This window comes from Phoxinus phoxinus, assembly GCF_949152265.1.
Source record: "Phoxinus phoxinus genome assembly, chromosome: 14".
NCBI lineage: Eukaryota > Metazoa > Chordata > Actinopteri > Cypriniformes > Leuciscidae > Phoxinus > Phoxinus phoxinus.
In genome coordinates this window covers 21,796,337-21,821,704 of record NC_136889.1, presented here as the reverse complement: position 1 = coordinate 21,821,704, position 25,368 = coordinate 21,796,337, and the positions used below count along the sequence as shown (strand labels likewise).

Genomic DNA, 25,368 nt, shown 5'->3' with positions numbered 1-25,368 from the left:
TAAACTTAAATAAAACAATTTACATAGCCTCATAAATCCCCATTATTTGGTAACATTTACTGCCCATCGAGCGGGACTGGTCAGATTCGATCAGAACTCTGAAAAGTTTCACCAATAAGCATTTGGAACAATATTATTCTAAAACTTGCCTAGGTGATTTGTTAAACTCATAAAACTAGTACATTTAGTGGAGATAGTACAACTGAAGTACAAAGTCCTAACCAAGCTACTTGTCAATAAGACAACAAACCATGAAAATGTCTATAAACATTTACATTAAAGTATGATTAGCAACAGTCATGCACCAGACAACTTTTCTGAAGGGAATTCATCATTTGAAAAAAAAAAAAATTGTCATACAACAGTGCATGCTTTTCTGTTATATATTATTTTGTTGTTTTATATTTTTTTTGTAGTTACAGCAAGCATTTGCATTTCACAGCAAAGGGGTTTTAAAGGTCTAGCATCCTCCCATGCACAGAACCACTGAAAGCGCAGAGCAGATGCAATCCACGGGAGCATCAGGTAACCATAGAAACAGACTCAACTTATGCTGCTGATGCTGCAAAACCTCCGCCCACTGGTAAACATCACAATAAACACTTCAGTTTGTTACAACATCGTTTGCATAAAATGTTTGCGTGGATTTATTAACCTCTTTATGCCAAGCATTGGTCTGCAGCATGAACTTAAGGAGCAGGCACTTGTCGTTCTGGGAACAGATAAAAAAGAACAGATGGTCGCTTCAGTAGTCAGATTAAGCACGCAAAGCCGTGACGGGACTGTGACAGTCAGGGAAAGATGTTAAACGAGTTTCAGTGCTTTGAATTCACCTGGAGAGCTGTTTGAAAACCCACCGGGACAAACAAAACCTTTCCAGTCTGAAGTGGAACTTTGTAAAGTAAGTTAATGGCTTCTCTGTGATATCTCTTTTTTTTTGTCATGCCCATCACCTGGATTCTAGAAAAAGCATTGATTCAGAGATTTCATTTGATAGAGAAGACGTTTCTCGTTACAATCGATGGCTGAGAGCTGATATCAGCTTAAAAGGTTAGTCATAAATCGTGAATAATACTAAAAATAGTCATCAGAATCATTTTGCATCTTTACTGGGTGACAGTGGATTTATCAATACTGCGTTCATGTCATATATCATATTTATAGAGCTGATGGGCTGTCAGTGGGAAAGATAAATTCACTGAATTAACCGAATAGCTCATATTTCTGGCCTAGGCCTTTTATAAAACATTTAATATGTGGTTCAATATTTTTTCGCAGGAAGTGGTTTTATAGCCATCATTTCTTTAAAACAAAGAATTGCCTGGATTGGAGTCCTAAAGCATATGCTTACCCTCAACATTACTCCAGATGGAGTGTGAAGGCGCACAATAAATTCACAAGTTTGAGTGTTTCAAGAAATGATTAACCATATATAAAAGCATTTGGATAATTGGATTGATTCAAAAATCGATAGTGTGATCATATGAATAGCCATTAACAGCTACTTCATCATGTTCTCCTCAGCGCCTTTTTAACCTGCAATCTTTCTCTCATTCTTAAGGTCCAGGTAACGTTTTTGCTGATTTGGTCTCTTAAGAATGTGGGCTGAAGCAATATTCAGCTGCATGCTATTGTGGACTGTTATTTTATACTGGATGAAAAAGTGATTATCACAGTTGAGGTTGAGCATCAGGTGGCAAAAGAGCACCCAGATATTGGCTTCTCTGTTGCTATCAAAATGCTGATAGCAATTTCTTTATGAACTGTCAGTCAAGGTTTTGCAAATGGATTTTTGAATGAGCCCAGCATGTGATATTATGCTCAAAACATTTCAGATATTGTACTATTATCTGAATAGAGCCTCGTGTGGAATGCCTATGGTTTGCCAAGCAAAGCATGTGGATGAGAAGGCCCACATCAATGAATTACAATACACCACACAGGCTATATTGAATTTAATGGACTTGTGTCAGAAACACCATTCATGTCTATATCTAGTCAAAAGGTTACTCAGCTCTTGAGAGGGGCTTAGACTGCCAGGCTGTTCAAATAGCAGGTTAATCATGATTTATCTTTAGGACTTTTGTGGAATTTCTTCTTTCTTGCCAAGGCTCTTCTTTCTGGTTTGATAACTGGACACAAATGGGAGCACTGAGGATTATTCAGAGAAATGAGTTGAACTGAATTTGAACAGTAACATTCTGATCAGAGTCTGTTGTAAATGTATTTATGATGTACTTAAAGATCTCCACCAATGATTCTCAACCCTGGTTCTGGAGGCCCCCCAACAGATTTAGCTAATCTTCCTCTTAGTAGAGCGCTCCATGTCCTGACATATGAGTCATTGAGTGTCAAATGATACATCACTTATTTGAGAACCACTCAACTCTACAGTACATTTACATTTATTCATTTAGCAGAGGCTTTTATCCAAAGCCACTTGGATCACAGTATAAATGAGAAACATCACAAGCAATCTCTTATAAAATCAACAATATTCATAGTATTCAATGCTAGATTTAGTAAGAAGCTTAGATTAGTAAACAAGACAAGAGGTGAAATGCAGAAATTTCAGAGGTGAAACCAAATATACACGTCAAGAGTTAGAAAAAAAGGCCTATGCACCTCAGAGTAAAAAACAAAACAAAACAAAAAACAGGCAAGGGCGAGTTAAAGTTAAAAATAAGAAATAAGGTTAGATTCAGTGCGAGACATGAGGTTGCATTTATGGGGGAAAAGTCACATATGCAATATATAAAGCTTTAATAGTCACATTGTGACATACAAAAATATCAATTACAAAAAGAAAATTCACAATTACCTTTTATTTTTTATTCTGAGACAGAAACAAGGTTTCATTTAGATTCAGTCAAGTAGAAATAAATAAATACAAAATACATTTTAATCAAATAAAACACTAAATAAGTATAACCTGAAGTGCTAGCAAGTTTTTGTATATAGGCTACCTTAAAAGCTGTCCTGTCTGAAATGTTCTATTTATTCCTTTACTTTTTTAAATTTGCATCCTACATACAGTATCCACTAATATGCTGCATATTTTAAAGGTACAGCTAGTCATTACAAACCTAGTTGTCTTTCGTAACATTGTGGTGTGATTAACTGTTTATGGCCGAGCTCTTTCGTAACTAAATGGTCTCATAGCAGGTTATGAGGGTCACTGAAGATGGTTAAGATGCATATATTGATTATTGTCTGTGTTGTACATGAGCAGCTTACTTGTTATCCAGGCTGAATGCTGAATCATTGGCCACTCTGGCAGCCGGTGTTTGTGTGAGACTATTATGCCTCTTTGTAGCTCTTGTTAGCCCACCCTTAACCCTCATGCCTCAATCAATCAGGTTATTTTTAATACTTTGGAGCCAAAAAAAAAAAAAATCAACTTTGCTTTTGCATTTAGCCTCTCAGTGTAAAGCAACACTTCACTCTTTTGGCACAGAAGTGCCCTTTTTTCAGGTCTCCTTTATCCTTCGGAGCAGAAATAATTAGCTTCTGATTGCGCTATGATTAACAGCCCCACTTCCAGAGTGACTATTCCAAGCTCCATAGAAAAATATGCTTTCTGTACAGTGAGATAATATCTGTCCAAACAGATTAGGGATGTGTCCAACCAGCATGTCCGCTCTTCGGCGAGAGACCCTTTGCTCTAATTAAAGTCACATACTTTTGGAGAAAATTAGGTATTTGCATAATTACATTACACAGCAGTGGCTGTTAATTTCTGATACACTTTGAAATGCCAAAGCTCGAAGGAACATGATTTGAAATCGGAAGTTGACCGATTTCTTTCAGTGTCCATTACTTCATATAGTCTTGCTTCAGTGTGTTGCCTCATTCCACTTGCCTTTGTTGAGTTGGAGCATAATGTCATCATTTCTCCCATCAGTGTTCAAGCTGTTTTCAGGGTGTCTTGGCTTTGAACTGCTGAATCTGAGCTTTCTCTTGTCCCTGTGGCATCCATCTGCCAGTAGACGACGTGGTGATAGTGCAGTCTTGCCTCTGGCTCCACGCACAGGAAGACTCTCAGTTCTTTATATCTGTCAGCCTTCCATCTACACGCTTTGATCACGCAGCTCTGGGATAGATATCACTTCTCTGTCGAGGGGACAGAGTTCCTCGACTGATATAAAAAGGGGGTTTGGACATGCAGATCCACTCATTGAAGAATCAATGCTAAGCTTGTGTCAATTTTTATTTAAATCTGATGAATCTGGTTCGAAAGATATAACTGTCTCTGCTACTGTCGGGATACAGACAATACAGTGGCTACAGGGAGAACTTAGACACTTTAGCTTCTCTCAGATGACAAAATGTCAAGTGGCATCGATTTAAATAGGGGGCTAGCACAAACACACTTTTAAAGCAAAGTTTTTGGTAACGCTTTAGATTACAGCCCGGAAATACTGCATAATTAAGATGAATTTACAGCGTAACGTTCGGTAATTATAGTGTACCTATAAAGTACTTACATGTAAGTATAAGAGAACAATATGTACATTTTGGGGAATAAAGGGGTAACAAGCTGGAAAATTAAACAATTATTCATACTGTAAGTATTATAAAACTGAAGGGGACTTATTCTACTATTATGATAAAACAATCTTACATTTGGAAGCAATTTAGCGAGAACATACCTGTACCTTTTTGTAATAATGGTGTACCAATACATACTGTGTAGGCTTTTTTTTAAATTACAGAGTACATATCTATGCATTTATAGTTTTTTTTTTATGGAAAAAGGGCAGATGTTTAAGTTCGGGCTTACATGATTCAAGGCAAGTTAAGCTAAAACTACTGCGATTTTTTTTAAAATACTGGGAAATATACTCTTGTTCTACTGTATGTAGTTAGGGTAAGTGGTTACCCTCTTGTTCCATGTAGTTACAGGGTAAGTGTGACCAGGGCTTAACTTGAGCCGGAACACGCCGGACCATGTTCCAGCACCTCCGACGTTGGATCCGGAACCTTTTTTATTGGATCCGGCACCTCCTATGTCACTATGGAAAATGAATCGCCTAAATTAAAAAAATTAAATTACTGTAGTGTTCAATGTTGTTATCGATAGAGATGCGCGGATGGGGTATTATTTCATCCGCAACCGCATCACAAAACTCATCATCCGCACCAACGTTTTTTGACATTAAATTTTCAAAGCTGCACCCGCCCGCCATCCGCTGATTGTTTTGCGATCTATGCTCTACGATGCAATGCTCTGCTGATGCGAGCCGCGAGGCATAGGCCTACACTGAGTTTCATTCATTTATGAGGAGATGCGCTACAGTTAACAATGCAATGCAAGTGAACATGGCGCGCCGGCGCCTCCATGTCACGGTTATTATCTGCTATATTTGCTTTTTATTAATTAAATATGCATTTGGTTGATGAAACATTTATCAAAATTAAGATACAATTTATACAAAACGAAATTCACTTTAAAGAAAGGCTTTCTTCAAAGCAAAACTTAATGAAGTGGTAAAAATCATGTCTGACGATTTACAAAACTAAACTTAAGTGGTAAAAACCATGTTTCCCGATATATTGCGTATCTTATGATCCTATCTTTTATTACAATTGTTTTTGAGCTAAAATGTAATACACAGCATATATATATATACACACTGCCTGTTTCTTTTATCAAAGATGTTTGGGGCCAGTCAAGGGGTAATTAAACTGCACGATCAGTTATCGGTAATGATACATTGTTTATTATTGCAAATGTTTATTGCAAATGTTTATTATTGCAAATGTTTTTCATTTGTTTAATAAATCTCATAATGATGGCACATCAGTTATTTCTATCTCAAATGATTGGGGTCGGTCAGGGGGTACTTGGCTGAAAAAAAACAAACAAAAAAAAACATTGGGGGGTAGGCTACATTATTGAAAAAAAAATTTGAGAAGCACTAGCCAGTGTAATTATTATAATTTTTTTATCCTTTCCCTCCAACCCGCCTTTTGAGTCGCCGGAACCCCTGATCCATGTGCTCCGGGACCTCCCACTTAACAAATTAAGCACTGAGTGTGACAGTGCGGGCCGTAAATTAAAGTGGTGCTTGTTACCCTCTTGTTTCATATAGTTACAGGGTAAGTACAATAAAAATACATATCTAATATCACTGACTCAGAAACCTTTATTTGAAAAACAACTTATGTTGGTCTGAAGCAATAGTATACAGTGTAAAAAGTTTACAATATTGTAATTTTTCTTACAAACACTTATCGTTTCACTTCAGAAGACATTGATCCACCCATTGGGGTCATATGGATTACTACAGTTATTGCAGTATTTGCTGTTTAATGCTCCAACTTTTAGGAACACATGAGCTTGTATTATATGTATTCCCAGAGATGTCTTTTTTATTTTTCTAAAAACCTTCATTTGTGTTAATATAAGAATGAAAGTCCAATACATCTTGGATGGCATGAGGGTAAAAGATGAGTAAATGGTGAGGACATATTTCTGGGTGTACGGCGTTTTCTTTTAATACAGAATACAGAATAGCAAAAGACATGATTTCTTCAGAGGAAAGAAAGAAAAAGAAGAGGAACAAAAGGAAGAAGCCAAGCAAGAGGAAAAAGGGGGGACAAAACGTGTTACTTTCTGTCAAGACTTAAGCATTTGAATTGAATTGTTGATTTAAAAGAAAGCAGTTTTAAACGAAAAAGAAGTTTTGTAAATCTGTTTTGAATTAAGTTGTTTTTCAAATAAAGGTTTCAGAGTTAGTGATATAAGATTGTGGGTATGTATTTTTATTGTACTTACCCTGTAACTACATGGAACAAGAGGGAAATAAGCTCCACTTTAATTTACGGCCCACAATGTCACACTTACCCTGTAACTACATGGAACAAGAATAGAATAGCATATAATGAGGCATTTATATAGCACTTTCATATATACTACTGTACACCCAAAGCGCTTTACAATCATACAGTATCAGGGGTCTCTCCTCAACCACCATCAGTGTGCAGCATTCACTGGGATTATGCGACGGCAGCCACAGTACAACGGCGCCAGTGCGCTCACCACACACCAGCTACATTTGGAGAGAGATATGTACCCTGTCATTTTTAAAAAGGCTATATGTATTGGTACACCATTATTATAAAAAGGTACAAGTATGTTCTTGCTAAATTGGTACCAAATGTAAGATTGTTGTATCATAGTAGTACCTCTATAATAATCAGGGTGCGATTTGCCGGGGGGGATGCGTGGGATTTCCCCCTTCCTGGTCAATATATCCCTGCCTCTGCTTAATTATTTTTATCCCCGGTGGGGATAAATTTATCCTCCCCTCAAAGTGATCATAGTGCTGGCCTACTACATAGTGGCGAGACGGATCACAAAACTTATCACGGATCCGTGGTTTGATTAAAGTCAATTTTATTTTAAAATTATTACTCACTCACTCTTGAGCGTCTGGCGCGAGTGATTTCAATGTTAAGTCAATGTAAAGACGCGTTTATGCGCGTCTAGAAGGTCCTGCGGCGCGGTGTAGCATGTGAATTGCTATCACAGATAATGGGCCCTATCTTGCACCCAGCGCAATTGACTTTGAACACCGACGCATGTATCATTCCTATTTTGCACCCGCGCACAGCGGACTTTTCCCTCCACAGACGCACGTCGGTAAATTAGGAAATGAACTTGCGCTCGCGGGGGCGGTTCAGCGCAAAGAGAAGGCGTGTTCCGGCGCAAAACTTCCATGGTGCTATTTTCCAGTTTTAGAAAGCAATTGCGCCATTAACCAGGAAAAAAACAGTCTAAAGACAGTGGCGCGTTGCGCGTTAGTGATATGGTATTTTAAGGGCGCGTGCTTGGCCATAATGTTAACCCGCATCCACTTTGATTCTCTAATATAGCCTAAACAGATGCAGCAGTTTTCATTTTTGAAAATCATACATTATAACAAGGAAAAATATTAACACACGAGGGAAATCATTGTTGTGTCCGTGAAGATGTGAAAAAGATCTATCTAGATAAAAAAATAAAAAAATCTAGATTAGGCTACACATTTACTACCCAAATTATATGCCTGTTTAACCGAAGATAATTTGGGTGGGTTTCTCCCATCATCCCCAATGTCACTTCTCTGTGTTTTACGGCCCTGACGAGAACGTCGGTTTCCTCGGCTGTGAATCGCTCCTGCGTGCGCCTGGCAAATCCGCCGTTATAATAGCAATCCGCCATGGAACAAGCGCGTCTGCTCTTAAAGGGAATGTGAGAGGACGCTCTGATTGGTTTATTTCACGTTACGCCCAAACCACACCTATGAATAATGAAGCTACTTCAGACCAACCCCTTTTAGATTTGCGTCGGGCGCAACAGTCATTTATCCGCCGGGAAAATAGCAACAGCGCCGGGATCCGCCCACAAAGTTACTTGCGCTTTGCACTTTGACACTTGCGTTTCAGATCGTTAAAATAGGGCCCAATGTCTTTTCTATCATTTCACTGTAGCTCAGCATCGCGATGTAAAGTTAACGTTATTGCATGATCACAGTTCATATGTGTGGGGAAAGATAAGCTTTTAGAGTAAAGATATTGCGTTAGGCTACTTCAGTTAATAAGAAAAAAGATTTTACAATTGTAAACAAGTTTTACAACAAGTTCATGTTCTCATGATTTATTTTTATGAATAAAAATGTTTCAAAACATCCCCCCCTCTGTTTTTTTCACAAATCGCACCCTGATAATAATAATAATAGGTACCCCTTAGTCCTATAATACTTAAATAATGGTTTAATTCTCCTGGTTGTTACCCCTTTATTCCCCAAACTTTACATATTGTTCCCGTATACTTACATGTAAGTACATTATAGGTACACTATAATTACCGGAAGTTACACTGTGAAATCGCTTTAATTATGCAGTACTTTCCGGGCTGTAATCTAAAGCGTTACCAAGTTTTTCACAAAGATTTTAAATGATAGACCAATGGATGTACAGTAGAGCCATGCATGGGACTGTTTTCTGAATGCCGCAAAAATTCACAGTTTGTAGAAATTGTGAAAAATGTACACAAACATTCAACTTTTAGAATAACAGACATAAAACATTGTGTTTAAGTGATCTGACCATAATGTAATGCTAAAGTAAAGCACCACACATGAGAAAAAATATTTGCAATTTTTTCATTAGCCTTATAAAACTCCAACTTTTAAAACAAAACATCACAACTAACAAAGCAAAAAACATTTAAATGTATGCGTAACAAAACAACACACACCTAACAACAAGTTAAACCTTGGTAACCTAACAAGGCACACTATTTAATTTATTACTTAAAAAATATGAAACAAATTAAATAAAAAATAGAAAATAAAACTCACAAACGCAGCAAATGCCCCTTAAAACATTTTAACATGCTTATTACATTACTCGAGAAACACACGGACTGCATATGCTGTACAATATCTACCTGAAAAAAATATTTCCATGAGTGTTATATTTTGCAGTTAATTTTTTAAAAATGCAATTTATCAAAATACAAAAACAAACAAACAGAAAAAACAGAAAACACAAGCTTTTCTGTAAGGTTGTTATGCTGTATATGCTAAATATAGCAATGAAATTGTGTGTATTACGATCCAATGGGACCCAATGTGAGATCCACCAATAAGAGAGGTTTCCGAATCTCAATCGATTTGTTATTAGTTACAATGAATGGAGAACACTGTATCTATGGATGCAGGGATACTCAAAATGAAGTTTTGAATTTGCTCATTTGCTCAGAAATGAGTGATAAGGGGTTTATTGAAAGACAGTTGACAAGACGAGAGATGGTGGGTGAGAAGGTGATAACAGTCCAAACAGTAGGCAGGGAACAAAGCACAATGACAGGCAAGCTGAGAGGGTGGCAGTTTAGATCAGCCCAAGGTGAACACACTGATGTTCTGCGGTAGATGTGCAGCACGAGGCCAATGGATGCAGCAAGAGCCAGACAGGATAATACAGCACATGTAGATGGACTCACAGGGCATGATCAGTCACTGCACCGGCCTCGCTGCCTGGTAGAGAGAGGAAGCAGCCAGCTTGCAGGGCTAGAACAAACAGGGAACACAACAAACACAAGACAAGGCAATATCCACAACTGGAACCATGAGCAATAAGTAACAGGTAGCACCACACACTCAATGACAACGAACTGGCAAAACATGAGGGCAAGAGAACACATAAAGGGAGCTGAGAACAAGAAGAACAGGCGAGCACATTCAGACAAGGAACAGGTGAACACACTGTTCACCAGGCAACAGGCAAACGAGGACTCAACTAGACAAGAGGACTCACAAACAAAGACAAAGCCATACGTTCAAGCACAACACAAACATAGAGACATGAAACAAAGACAACACAGACAAAGCTGCCAGCTCTCCGTTTAATGTCATTCATGCCCTTTTAATTTTCCTCTCAACTTCGTTTGTTGAGCCCAATCCCCGGACCGGCTGTCACGGGTCAGGGTGTGTCACCGGTTCTTCTCTGTTGTTAGTTATTATGGTCCTGTCCTTTTCTGCAGCCCGAGATTTGGGGTATCAGTGGCTGCGTTTACACTTGGCATTAACATGCGATCACCATGATCTGATCTAGCAGATCGGATCATTAGGCAATCAGGACACCGTACATTTGTTCATATAAAGTAGCCTCTGTATCTGGATAACCGATCGGATTTCTGTTTCCTGCTTAATATTTAAATTAGGTCTGTAGCACGACACCAATAAGAGTAAAGATTATAAAAATTAAGCAATGTCCCAATTGCTTTCACTCACTCACTTTAGTTTCCTGTGCAATCTCCATCCTTAAATCAAATTACGTTTTTTAAATTAAGGAATATTTCCAGAGTTGATCATACAAAAATAACCATGGTTAAGTCACATCATCGATCATCTGGGTAAGGTTATAGCATGCAATGACTATATTAACAGAAATGGGAGATTAATAAACATGCTGAAACAATAAAAACATTCAACTTTTAAAACAATTTTTTAAAAAGTTTATTCTCATTATTCCTCTGGCAAAGCAGCGCACGCTCTTCATTAAGATCTCATGCCTCACAGCTGTGATTGTACAGGTGATCGTCTCGTTCAGATAATGTTGCACAATTAAAATGAAAAATGACACACACACAGTGTCATGTAAGTCTAAATAAACTGTTTTAAATATTGACGTTTATTGTAAGGTTCAAATAAATGTTATTTATTGTCTAAACTCTGGCCATTATTTTCTGACAGCACGTGGGGAGACTGGGCGGGGATTTATATGACGTCCACCTGTGAATGCAGACACGATGGCTGGATTGCGTTTACATTACACTGAGATCCGAACACAATGCGTCCTCGACTACCTCCGAACCAGGACACGCTGATCGGATAACATTCCGATCAGAAGCGTGTTTACACTCGTCTTTTCAATGTATATGTGGACAACATCCAGATACAGGTCGCATGTTAATGGCAAGTGTAAACGCAGCCAGTGTTGCCTTGCAGCCCTGTGTGCACAATCCCAAGCTGATCTCCCACACCTGTCACTTATTCCCTTTACCATATATATTCCCAGCTGTGTCTACCCCTTGTTGACAGTTGATCACTATTTATGTTGCATGTTCCTTTCCCTCATTCATGTTTGTTTGCTTATATTACTTCTGCTTGTGAATGTGTTACATACGAGGAGTTTGTAGCAAGACTGTTCTCACTTGCTGGACATTCAGTTGGTCGTCCTGTGTTTGTTTCCTCTCGGTGGTCTCCTTTACTTTTGTCCGCTGATGTGTGTGCAGAGCACATGGGAGCCACCACACAGAGAGTCAACTATTTTCACTGTCACAAAGTTTTCTAATAAACTTTACTCTCGTTTTATCACTGTAATTGACTCTTCGCAGGGAGCTTGATTGACAGGTGATTTGACCAATCATACTTCGCCATCCGCCATTTTGTCCAACAAAGCAGTCAGGAGAGTTAGTAGATTAACATGGAAAGATTTGAACTTGTACTGTAGTGTACTGACGCCTTTCCGCGGTTAAAACAACATTCCTTCTTATGTTCATTCATGTTTATTTGATGCTATAAATAAACTAGAAGGAAGAGATTATCGGTTCACGAGCAGCTTTAACTGGTGCTCTACAGCGATCTGTCAGGCACATTAAAGAGCCACAAAACGGCATTTATTGTTTAAATTTCTTTTAAAAAATTACCAAATTTTAAAGGTGAGACTTTGTTTAATATGTTTAATATAAAAAGTAACCGAAAAGTAACCTGGGCCGGGTTTCCCGATAACGATGTATTTTAGCTCTTAAGAGCGCTCTACGTGCAAGGTTACGAACGCTCGCGGCAATTCCACGCACGTTTCCCAAAAATGCACTTAACATGAGTTAACGCAAGAACGCGTTTTACGTGCTACTTAAGAGTCACTGTCCATTTGCGAAGTGCTGAAATATAACCTTATTTGGATTCCTATTCTGAACGTTTAACCTAATAATCGTCATCTGTTGTGGATTAGCAATCAAGACAAGTCTATATAAAGCACCTACAGGCGGAGGCACTGACAAAATGGCTGAAAAAAAAAAATAGATACCTTTCAAAAAGATTACATTAAAGAGTGCCCTTACTTAACAGTGAGGAAGATGAAGAGGTGGAGGAGGTGGAAGAGGAGGACGACGACTAAGATGGCATGGGACCACATGATGGCTAACCAAGAAATCGCCAATACATGGCTGGTTTTCGTGCACGTCATTGACATATTTTTTTTTAATTCATCCCTATATTGCACAGTCTTTGAAGCATATTTTCCACATTACTTCTTTTATATATTTTTTTGTTAATTCATTTAATTTAGGTGTGTATTTCTATCTTTTTCTTCCCTTTTTAATTATTTCATTAATAAATTCATGTAAACAAAAAACGAGTAAAATAAAGTACAATCAAAACATTATGTTAAATCTAGATAAAAGTGTAATCTGCCGGTCGTTCTGCAGGTGACCTCATAAATATGTCTTCTTACGATGCACTTGTGGATGTACGATTACTCCAGAGCACTCGTAGTTCTAAGAAGATTTTCAAGTGCTACTTAAGCTACGATGCTTTTGGGAAACAGACCGTAATATTAAGATCAGTCGTACGATCGTTTTTACGATCAACTTAGGCTTACGATGCTTTTGGGAAATGCAGCCCTGGTCTGTCCTGTCTGTTTGCGCGTTGTAAGTGTCCTCTCTACTCCGCAATGTATTTTTCACTGCGTGAGAACCACTGATCTATATAATGTCATTCTATATAGATCAGTGGTGAGAACATGGTGTGGCTTGAGAGCGGTGTAGCTTGTCGGACATAGCGACAGTAACTAAGGGGGGCGGGTCTTTGTGAACGGTCAATTGAGTCCTCCATTTATCTGAGTTCCTGACACCCACCCTATATTTTTTGACTGCAGCAAAGGTAAAACCACCCGTTCCCGCAAGATTTGCATTGGGTGCCGCAGGACCCCAATCCCAATGTTGCATTCTAATATACAGTTCAAACTTAAGATAGAAACTGTTTAAACACTTTCTGGTTGTCAGACTGGATTATTTCCAAGTCTAACCAGGCTTGACATGACAGATTTGTCTGACCAACATAATCAGTCACAAATCACAGCCAGTCAGAAGAGTTCTCGATATTTGCACAGCATCAAATGTTTACATTCTAGAAACAGGATTTTACTGTCAATCACAAACGTCTTAGTCCCTCCTCCCTTATTCAGCTTATCCAGTGAGAATGTCTCACATCACATCCAAAGAAAATGAGTCATTGTCTATTGGTTATTCTTGCCATCATTCACAGATGAAGACATGGGAGTTTTGAAGCTGCATAGATATCTACATATCACTATTTTTTTATCTGCCTTACAAGCTTGAGCAGGACCTGAGGGAGTGGGGAGACTCGTCTGATTTAACTCCTTTTTGTGGATGACATGGAGGGATCAGGTTGCAGAAAGAGTGTGAGACGGAAAAGGAATATTTTATTTAGTACTGTCACTTGCTGTTTTTACCCTAGGGAAGCTCAAGCTTTGCTAACATCACACGTGGTCAGATGTGAGATATGAACGTGTAAGTAACAAAACAAGTAGATGAAAACATCAACAGGTTTTTGCCGCTTTTATTCTGTTTGTTAGAGTTGAAACCTTTTATATGCTAAAGTACTCCAAATTGGACCAAAAATAAGGATGACTCATCTTGCACTAAAGGGCGTGTTTCCTTTCTTTCCCCCAATCAGACTCTCTTGAATGAGAATATCCCTCCTCCTAATAGCACATGTCACAAGCAATAACAAGTAGCAACTCATGGTTCACAGTTGCGATATTAATCGGCATTAAAAAAAGAACAACAAGGTATGGGGCACACTGCTATATGTATTAGAATATTTATTCTTTATTATATATTTATTATCAGTATAAAATTAGATAATTAGATAAAATAATAAGGTGCAAATACAGTAAGTACTGTAGAACCTCATTAAACTGGTTTGGTTTGAACTTAAGCAGCATTGAGGTATACAGAATGGTACCATCATTCCAAGATCAAAACAGCTGCCTGAGCCAATCAGAAGGAACATTACTGAGGTTTATGAGTTTGGAAGTTATTCATGCCAAAGGGGCAAATGCAGGTACTAAATTATGTGTAGTGTGTACTTATTTTCCCCCCACCGAGCACAATTGAAATGAAGACATTCTTGTTGAAAGAAATAGGTCCCACTTTATATTAAGTGGCTTTAACTACTATGTACTTACATTGAAATTAATAATTTGATACAATGGACTTATTGTCTACATATATGTTTTTACATTGTACTTATATTTTAAAAATACCTGCTTGTAATTACAGCGGTAAATAATTTAATTACACTGTTGACCTGTCCCTTACACCTTAAACCACCCTTATACCTACCCATACAAGTACATTGTACTTATTTTTCAATGTAAGTACATAGTACTTAAAGCCACTTAATATAAAGTGGGACCAAGAAATATTTCAAAGTCATATTACATTTCACCATCAAAAGTGTCCAAACTTTTAGTATCACTATGCCCATTTATGTTGAAAAAGGAGTAAACATACTTTTTGACTCCACAACATGTATTTAGAATATCCTGTCAGGTCAATTAGGCAGTGGGTTTATCACAAGTTTACAACATACCACTCCAGTTTCAAGACACTTGGATTTGTGGAAACACTGTCCAATGTTAAGGTGTGGTCAGATGTAGGCATGTATAAGGCAGCATCAGCTGAGAAATAAGTGTTCCATGATGATTATATATACAATATATACCTACAGTAATAGTTAGTTAGATAAGTGGTCTTATGTTTTTTTGAAAGGTCATTGCTATTGACGTACTGTAATTCAGACCAATTTATATTCCACTAAAGGTATAGACTGTAGATACCTTACAATCAAATAAAAATGGAAATTGTCTGCCTGTGGTAAGAGGCTATTAAAGCCATCAAGGGCCTTTAGTGGTGGCTATCTGATTTATAGCACAAGTGCTCATTGTTACGTTAAAGAGATAGATTACTGAAAAATAGAGATTCTGCCATCATTTACTCACCCTCATGTTGTTCCAAACTTGTATGAATTTTTTCTGGGGAACATAAAAGAAGATATTTGAGAAATTATACAATGGCAGTCAATGGACACCAAAACTGGTTACAAATGTTCTTCAAAATATATTTTTGTGTTTGACTTGAGGGTGAGTAAATGGTGACAGAATTACCCTTTAACAATCGATTGCTGTCAGTCAAATACAACATCCTTTTTTTCTGTAAAAAAAAAAAAAAAATCACTTCAAAGTGAAGGCAAATGCAATTCAATTTCAGTCTCCACAACTAGCAAAAATTGGGTGTAACACACCTGACAAAAACCTCAGGTGACTATGACAATTGGAGCAGCCTGTTACTGCCCTCCTTGCCACTCGTGGTGAGAGATTTGAGGGCAATGATTCTTGCAGGCAAGCAGTCCAAGATTGAGAGCACACAGGAAAGGAGAGTCAAATGTGACTGCTCATTAGTTTGACTAGCCTCATGTAGGCAGGTAGAGCAGAGAGCTGGCCATTTTACTGAAGTTGATTCCCTGGGGGCAGAACGATGCCAAGCTGTAGGAGAAATCCATGGTTCTGCGGGGTTGTGAAGGAGCCCTGAAACTACATTTAAATCTTGAGCCACTCAATGTATGTCATACTCACTGGAGGTTTTCTCATTTTGTATTCTATGCATGAGTTCCTTATTTATCAGTTTCACAACTATTGCAGATGCTTTTTATTCCTCCACATGAGCTATAGAAATAGAATAATTGTTTTTTAAGAATTGTTCCAAAGCTCTTGTCCATACAACAACAGTTCATAGTAACAGTGTTTTTCGACCCTGTTCTCATCCTAATGTGACTGCATTTCTGTTGCACTTCACCGCACATGTGGATCCTATTGTTCATTTTTAATCCTAATAGTGTTTTAATGTACAAGTTAGCTATAATGCTTTCTGAATCTTATGACTGAATCATATTTCACCTGAGTTGTTAATGTGATTTTGCAGTCTGTATTGAATGTGAATTATGTGTTTTAGAATGAATCATTGTCTGGCCAGCTGAGATTTTGGTATAGATATAAAGGTGATTTTTCGGTAGTGCTACAGCACACCATGAGTGTATATTAGCACCGTTTGTTGTTTGCTTTTGGGATCTTTGGGCAAACGGTGACATAAGACTTAACAACCGGAGTAAATCTGCACAGCTCTTCATGCAAAAACATACTGTTCAAGTAGGGGTGGGGCATAATATGGCAAAAATATTATATCACGATTTTATCTCCATTATTGTTTTCTTGCTGGTTTATAAGACTATTTTGCAAGTCACTGTGCAGTACAGCCAAACTAATTTAATTGTTTTAAAAAATGTAGCCTTAGAAGGTAACAAAATATAAAAGAAAAGAAAAAGAATGACAGACCATTTAGGCCAAAGAAGGCATGGGTGAAGATACATCTTATTGCACTTTATTTTATTTCACTTCACATAATAGGACAGATACAAAAAAATAAAAATGAAAAACAGTGCTTTATTTTTTTTCAGCTAAAGCAGGTATATTTAACAGTAGCATTTAAATAAGATATTAAGCAAATGTAAGAGAGAAAAAAACACTACATAGACTTCACTGAATAAATTAAATATACATTGATTCCTATTAAAACTAGGCCTACTAAAGTTATTCAGCAAAGAGCAGTGAGTGGTCTTTTGTTATTTGATTAACATTAATCACACAGACAACAGCATTTTTATTAGGCTGCTGTCACTTTAAGAACGAATGCACGGATCTAATATACAAACGCACATCCGTTTTTTACAAAAAATGTTCACTGAAGACATAACAGACTGTTTATGTAAACATTGTCTGTATCTGACAGTTTAAACGCTATAAAACGTGAAAGAAAACTTACTTTAGTACTCACTCAATGTTTGACAGGCTTTTAGTGTGTGCGCGCTTCAAGTGTATGCGCCCAGAAAAGCTTGTGTCAGAAAAGCATGCGAATAAAATGTTTAAATGGCAAGGTTTTTAAAACACATGCAAATAATAAACTTTGTGATTGCAATAAACTGCAGTGTCAGGTGAGAGTAACTCTACCGCTGTGTTGCTAAATGATTTGAATGTATTTTGTGTTGTACAATATGTTTGGACGGACAGAGGCGCCAGAACTACAACTGAACTGCGCTTCCCATAATGTTTACACGTGAGGTCAGTAGGCGGACTTTTGCGGCTGTTCGAATGCGTTTATGAAAGCAATCCAGTCAAATGCGTTTTTGACTACCTCTGGAAGTGGTCCAAACAAAGTGGACAAGCTCAAAAGGTTTTAGATCCCGTATGTATCAGAATTTGATTAGAATAAAAAGATCTGTATCAACACCCAGCCCTAATGGTGATTATATTGTCACGAACACACACAAGGCGAGAAGATCCAATTGCAGTATTTAATATAAAAAGGGTAATCCGTACTCACAGTCAGTCCAGGCAAGGGTCGAAAGTCCAATAAGGCAATCCAAAACACAAGACACGAACAGTAACAGGCAGGAACAGAAACGGAAGTGTGGGGACATTAACAAGGACTCCGTGACAAACACTGAAACAGACAGGGTATATATACACAAGTGCAAACAAGGTGACGAGAAACAGCTGAAGGAAATTAACAATCAGTGACAGACAGGATTATGGGAAATGTAGTGAAAATGCCTAGACACCGTGAAAACTGAGACCTCTAATGTTAAACCCAGGGAACCACCAGACACTGTGACATAACCTCCCCTCTACGGAGCGGCTACCAGACGCTCCAAGACCACAAGAAACAAACAAAACAAGAGTCCAGGCGGGAGGTGGAAAGGCGGAGGATCAGGGGGTGGGATGGGGGGCCAGGTCCATGGAGGGGAACAGGAACAAGGGGGAACGGCTTAAGCGGCGGCCAGGGCGAAGCAGACAGTCCCTCGGGCGGCCAGGGCGAAGCAGACAGTCCCTCGGGCGGCCAGGGCGAAGCAGACAGTCCCTCGGGCGGCCAGGGCGAAGCAGACAGTCCCTCGGGCGGCCAGGGCGAAGCAGACAGTCCCTCGGGCGGCCAGGGCGAAGCAGACAGTCCCTCGGGCGGCCAGGGCGAAGCAGACAGTCCCTCGGGCGGCCAGGGCGGTGAAGACCCCTCGGGCGGCCAGGGCGGTGAAGACCCCTCGGGCGGCCACGGCGGTGAAGACCCCTCGGGCGGCCACGGCGGTGAAGACCCCTCGGGCGGCCACGGCGGTGAAGACCCCTCGGGCGGCCACGGCGGTGAAGACCCCTCGGGCGGCCACGGCGGTGAAGACCCCTCGGGCGGCCACGGCGGAGACGACCAGGGTGAATACGACCACTCGGGCGGCCATGGCGGTGAAGACCAAGGCGGGACAGGGACAGACCCTGGCTCGGGAACAGGCACAGACACCACCGGCTCAGGAAATGCAACAGACGCCACCGGCTCAGGAACTGCAACAGACGCCACCGGCTCAGGAACTGCAACAGACGCCACCGGCTCAGGAACTGCAACCGACACCACCGGCTCAGGAACTGCAACAGACACCACCGGCTCAGGAACTGCAACAGACACCACCGGCTCAGGAACTGCAACAGACACCACCGGCTCAGGAACTGCAACAGACACCACCGGCTCAGGAACTGCAACAGACACCACCGGCTCAGGAACTGCAACAGACACCACCGGCTCAGGAACTGCAACAGACACCACCGGCTCAGGAACTGCAACCGACGCCACCGGCTCAGGAACTGCAACAGACACCACCGGCTCAGGAACTGCAACAGACACCACCGGCTCAGGAACTGCAACAGACACCACCGGCTCAGGAACTGCAACAGACACCACCGGCTCAGGAACTGGAACAGACACCAGCGGCTCAGGAACAGACACCAGCGGCTCAGGAACAGACACCAGCGGCTCAGGAACAGACACCAGCGGCTCGACGGTGGCCATCTTGTCTGAAGACACAGGTTCGGCAGACGTGACGTGAACAGTCTCTGTGGCGGCCATCTTGTCCGAAGACACAGGCTCAGGAACAGTCTCTGGCTTGGCAGACGTAACGTGAAAAGTCTCTGGCTGGGCGGAACTCAAGTGCTTCCTCCAAGCGTGCAGAACCACCAATGCGTAAAACCCAAAGACAGCTCTCCTGGCCGTGGCAGGACTGATGGTGGGCTGCTCCAGGACGACAGTGGGCTGCTCGGGCACGGCCTTCGGGCCGACATGCTTCCTCCATGCATGCAGAACTGCCAATGCGTGGAACAGGAAGACAGCTTTCTTGGTCGTGGCAGGACTGATGCTGGGCTGCTCCAGGACGACCTCCGGGACAACAGCGTGCTGCACGGGGACGGCCTCCGGGACGACAGCGTGCTGCACGAGGACGGCCTCCGGGACGACAGCGTGCTGCACGGGGACGGCCTCCGGGACGACAGCGTGCTGCACGGGGACGGCCTCCGGGACGACAGCGTGCTGCACGGGGACGGCCTCCGGGACGACAGCGTGCTGCACCGGGACGGCCTCCAGGACGACAGCGTGCTGCACCGGGACGGCCTCCGGGACGACAGCGTGCTGCACCGGGACGGCCTCTGGGACGACAGCGGGCTGCACGGGGACGACCTCTGGGGTGAGATCAGTCTCCGGACTGGCCGACTTGCGTCTCCTACCCCCTCTCCGTCTATGACGGCAAGACGGTGGCTCCGACCCGTCCCTCACCAGCCCAGAGTCGAAGGGGGACCATGGTGGAGAGTGGTGTTGGATTCCCTCTCGACCAACCACTCCTCTGCGACCTCCCCGGGTCCCACGAAAAATGACCAGACGGGTTCCCTCAAAACGCTCTCTCCTCTCCCGCTCGTTGACTGGGGAAGAGAAGTTCGCAAACATACTGCTGGATCCTTTTGTGTGACGGAGTCCTTCTGTCACGAACACACACAAGGCGAGAAGATCCAATTGCAGTATTTAATATAAAAAGGGTAATCCGTACTCACAGTCAGTCCAGGCAAGGGTCGAAAGTCCAATAAGGCAATCCAAAACACAAGACACGAACAGTAACAGGCAGGAACAGAAACGGAAGTGTGGGGACATTAACAAGGACTCCGTGACAAACACTGAAACAGACAGGGTATATATACACAAGTGCAAACAAGGTGACGAGAAACAGCTGAAGGAAATTAACAATCAGTGACAGACAGGATTATGGGAAATGTAGTGAAAATGCCTAGACACCGTGAAAACTGAGACCTCTAATGTTAAACCCAGGGAACCACCAGACACTGTGACATATATTGTGACAAAATCATAATGATTCTTCAAAAACATGCGAGTGAGTGAATGAATGAAAAATGACAACTGTCTTTTGGGGGTTATCTTGCTAGAAAATGCTATATGTTTCTTAGAGACATTTCTGTTTATATAATTAATTAAAGGCTGTTAAGATGCTGTTTTTGCAACATGCCTTTTTACTCCATTGTTCATATTTGCTTACAGACATCAAAACTTCAAGAAAAACTTCAGACTGAAAAAAGCATCAAGTGGCTAAATAAAGAAACAGTCAAGGTTGAAGAAAGACAAACATGAGAAACATAGTTATCATTGCCTTCCTGCTCAGCTGTGTAAAAGATGGCACCATCTATGGCCAGGCAACCTGCCGCAGAGCCACGTCTCGTGAATGGCACACTCAGCCAAAGAACATCAGCGTGAGGTGGACCCTCATGGAGAACACCTGCAGCAGCTTGACCCAGTGCTGGAACAGACAAACAGAAACAAATGGATACTTGTGGACAACTGGGCCATATCACTTTCCTCAGCTTTGCCCACTGGACCTTCAACTTGGAGATGTGATGTTTGTTTCCGCTGACAGAACGCTGGAACAATATGGCATCCACCTAATCAATGTGTCCAAAGAGGAGTTTGAAAACTGCTTGATTTTAGAGCCAAGAAAGGAGCAGTTGGTGTTCGCCAACAGTATTAATGGTACTTTGCAAGTGGAATCGAAGTGGCTGGCGTCCGGTATGAATTACTTCACGGTCGTTCATAGAGGCAGTAGTCATCTGTGTAGGCTTGGCCTACGCATTGCACTTCTGGTAAAGCCTCAGCAATGCCAGAGCTCACCTCTTCTTCGCCTGTGTTCGGGTAAAGGTGAATGCAAAGCTACATTTAAGGACGATTCGTTTAGCTGTCAGTGCCACAAACAATTTTCAGGACATTATTGTGAGAACATTGACGGATGCTATGAACCGCCCTGTTTAAACGGAGGCACCTGTGTGAACAAGAGAACTGCCTACACAGATCTCCCACCTTACGAATGTCTTTGTCTCGCTCCGTTCACAGGTGAGGAATTCTAGTTTACTCTGCAGAAGTGAACATGTGTCTGTTGTTTAGTCAATTTAATTGTCATAACTTAAAAGAAATATGCAGCCATGCGGGCTCAATACAAGTTAAGCTCCACTGGCAGCATTTATTGCATTACAGAATTTGCAGTTACAGTTATGCACTTACGGTACAATCTTTTTTTTCCAAATCATTCAAACAAGGCTTTGTCAAATCAACATTTAAAATGGTCTTGACATTTTTTTCAAGTTGCATTCTTGCAAATGTACATTTATATGAATTTCAATTAATTGTAATACTTCCTTACATTCAAATTGTAACTCTGCATTCTGTTTGGTGCCTTAAATCAAATTCAGAAATGTATAAGGCATTCTCAATGAATTTCAGAATGGTGCACAACCCTGCAGTTTAACCTGCCATTTTAACCTTCAACTTAAGTTGAAATTATATTTTGTTGTAATCAAAATTATGCCACAGAAAAATACTGTCGGCTGAGCTTAATGTGAGCTTAACATTCCTTTAATGCAGAGTCCATTATGAATCCATGCTGACCTTTCAATCATAATGGATGGGGGAGGTTTAATGGGTGTCCACCCACCTACAGAGAATAGCCTAGTTTCTTTGAAGACACTTATTTATTATTTATCTGTCATAATTGCAAGCGCTCCACATTTAGCACTGTGCAATTATTTCAAAACCAGACCATTTATTTGAATAGGCGTTTTTAAAATGACCCCCCCCCCCCCCCCCCCCCTTCAGTTCCCTAATCATCCCTAATTATTCTCATATGTTTTTGTGCCACCTGAAAGCATTCTATAATTGTGTGATATTTAATAGTTTTCCTCCTCCCATTTAGTTTTCTTTTCGCTGTCTTGCTTGTCAATAAAATTGGCATCCAAATGTTGGTCTCTTGGTGAGTACCAAGGAGAGTAGAGTATTCAAGGTGGTGTAATGTTGTCAAACTAGCTAATGTGGTTTGTTTTTATGTCTGCTGAATAATTCATTATACTTCTATGAGAAGCACTGGAGGGGTTCCCTAGAGACCACTGGGTACCATGTTATCACAACTAGGCCAGAGTGGTCTGAGTCAGATTAAAGCAGAGAACTGAAACTGATCACAGATGGTATATATATGTACAGGGGTGCACATACAGTAAGTGGTGTGCAGGTGCGCATGTGGGACCAAAATAATTAATGCGCTGGATAAATAAGTTGAGACCACTCATTTGCGTACCAACATGGTTTTGACAGCTGTTAATGCAAAATCACAGTTTTAGATCAACTAACTATGATTTTCATTTGAACTGAATGCATAATAAATCTGCCAGTTTCAGCGCATATAGTTACTTCCTGGCAACCTGCTCAAATAAAAGCTTGCTGATTTTAGGTTTGAAAATCTTACATTAAATTTACATTGAAAATCAGCATTGTATTTTTAAGTGTACTATAAAATACGGTAATTTTATTTTTATTTAATACTCATTTTTTTATTTTAAAATATAGCCCTAATAGTATTAACACACTTTTTAAAATAATTTTATTAAAAACTAATGTGAAATAATACACCGTGTGCAGCATTGTGTGAGCACCAGACCAAACCAGACAGAAAAACGTGTGCACCCCTGGCCTGTATATTATATATAGAAAGCAACAACATGCCACTCAGGTCCATCTACCCCAAGGGTCTCATTTCTTATTTTACTCTGTCATTTGAAAACAAAATAATTAATTAATAATTATTAATTTAACAATAGCAATACCCAATCTCACTCCCGTGGACAACATTTTGTAATTTTTTAAGTTAAATTCATCTGGTGCACGGTGAGAGTTCAAACCGATCACAAAATTTTATAATTTAACCAGTTTTAACTGATTAAATCTAAAATGTATTGACACCCAGATGAAATTGCAAAATTAAGAAGAGCATCTAACAAATGTGTTGAGATGAAATTAATATTTTGTGGCATCTATCAATTTATGGCCAAGAGAGAGAAAAATAAGGATGGGTGGGGTATCTTACTCTAATCAATGTTTCTTTATTCAAAAACAGTTGTAATTTAGTTTTTCCATTACCATTTTCCACTTACTGTTATAACCTTTTCACACATAACATACTTACTTACGACCCAGCCTCTTCATTCAATAATATAATCTTTGATCATAGTAAGATCCTCTTAAAAAGCACTAGATAGATAGATAGATAGATAGATAGATAGATAGATAGATAGATAGATAGATAGATAGATAGATAGATAGATAGATAGATAGATAGATAGATAGATAGATAGATAGATAGATAGATAGATAGATAGATAGATAGACAACGTTAGATAAGAGTTAACGTAGATAGATATAATTCGAAATTAAATTATGCAGGCTATACTTACTCATCTAATGCAGTTTCAACACAGTTTCCATTTCTTTCTTCCGTGAAAGGCAAAATGTCTTTCAGTGCAATATGATTTTGAATAAAGAAAATAGCCATACAAGTTATAAGCTTTTGCGTTGCTGTCAAATCATCCGCTCGATTCAAAAATGGCGCATTTGGAACGTCATTGCACGTTCTGTTTCATTCTTACTGACCGCCAGAGGCAGTGTAAACACTATGGATTATCGCAGCGCCAGCCAGATAGGTCGAGAGAATATACCAACAAAGTCACGTGGCGTGACGTATGCTGAGCCCTGGAGGTTATAGGCTACAGTAGCTCAGCACTCTACCTCTTTCGCTTTCTCGCCTGGTTGAGATAGGTTGTTTTTGAGTGATTATTCGCGCTGTCAAGTGCAGCTTACAAGAGCAGCGAGATTCGTCCTCACAAGCTGTGACAGCGCGCGTCTACGCAATTTCAAGGATTTGGATTTATTTTACAGCGCTTGGTGAGTCATATTAACATTACTTCGTCGGTAACACTCTGTGCCTCTCGGTGCTATCCGGTGGCTTGTGTTTTCCGCGACTGAGTTAACGGTCTCCCGTTGACATATCTAACGTTACTCAGACTGTTTTTTCCTCGAATCCATGTTACATTATTTGTCCATCGGTTCAATCCGCCGGCCATTTTAGACATTTTTTCTTTTTCGTGAGATATTTGTTGGTATTACCTGTCGGTTTGCCCGAGGTAATTGTTTTATTTATTTTTATTATTTTTTCATCCCGCTCAACTTAACCTTACGGTGCTATCCGAAGGTGTTATTAACGAGTAACTATGGCTCACAGCTCGATCGCCACTGGTTTTCCACTGACTTGTAAGCTGTGCCCTAATCATCTTCTCCCTGACGACGGTCATGACTTCTGCCCGTCGTGTTTGGGTGTTCAACATCTGCGAGATGCTCTCACGGACCCGTGCATGCACTGCAGCCTTTTGCCTATTTCGGAACGACAGCTCCGTCTTGCCGAGTTAGACCCTAATTCGACAGTGAAACTTGGGCAGTTGGATGCAGCCCCTTCACGCACTCGGAAGCGCAAAGCGTCGGCGGCAGCTGGT

General features: G+C 40.4%; 1 protein-coding gene and 1 long non-coding RNA gene across 2 annotated transcripts in view; one reads left to right on the top strand and one right to left on the bottom strand.

Moving 5' to 3' along the window:
* Positions 1–721: 721 nt before the first annotated feature.
* eys (eyes shut homolog) overlaps positions 722–25,368 on the top strand; it is a 271,877-nt gene continuing 247,230 nt past the window's right edge. Inside the window, exons 1-2 of the mRNA XM_079634848.1 lie at positions 722–901; positions 21,047–21,889. Of these exons, the coding sequence (XP_079490974.1) occupies positions 21,133–21,889 (757 nt within the window). The 5' untranslated portion in view covers positions 722–901; positions 21,047–21,132. The remainder of the gene's footprint in view (positions 902–21,046; positions 21,890–25,368) is intronic.
* On the bottom strand, positions 9,857–24,417 carry LOC307010299. The gene is made up of 5 exons (XR_013800170.1): positions 24,277–24,417; positions 21,156–21,302; positions 15,748–15,793; positions 15,583–15,615; positions 9,857–10,061 (listed from the first exon to the last, which is right to left on the bottom strand). It is a non-coding gene; the product is annotated as an uncharacterized lncRNA (long non-coding RNA).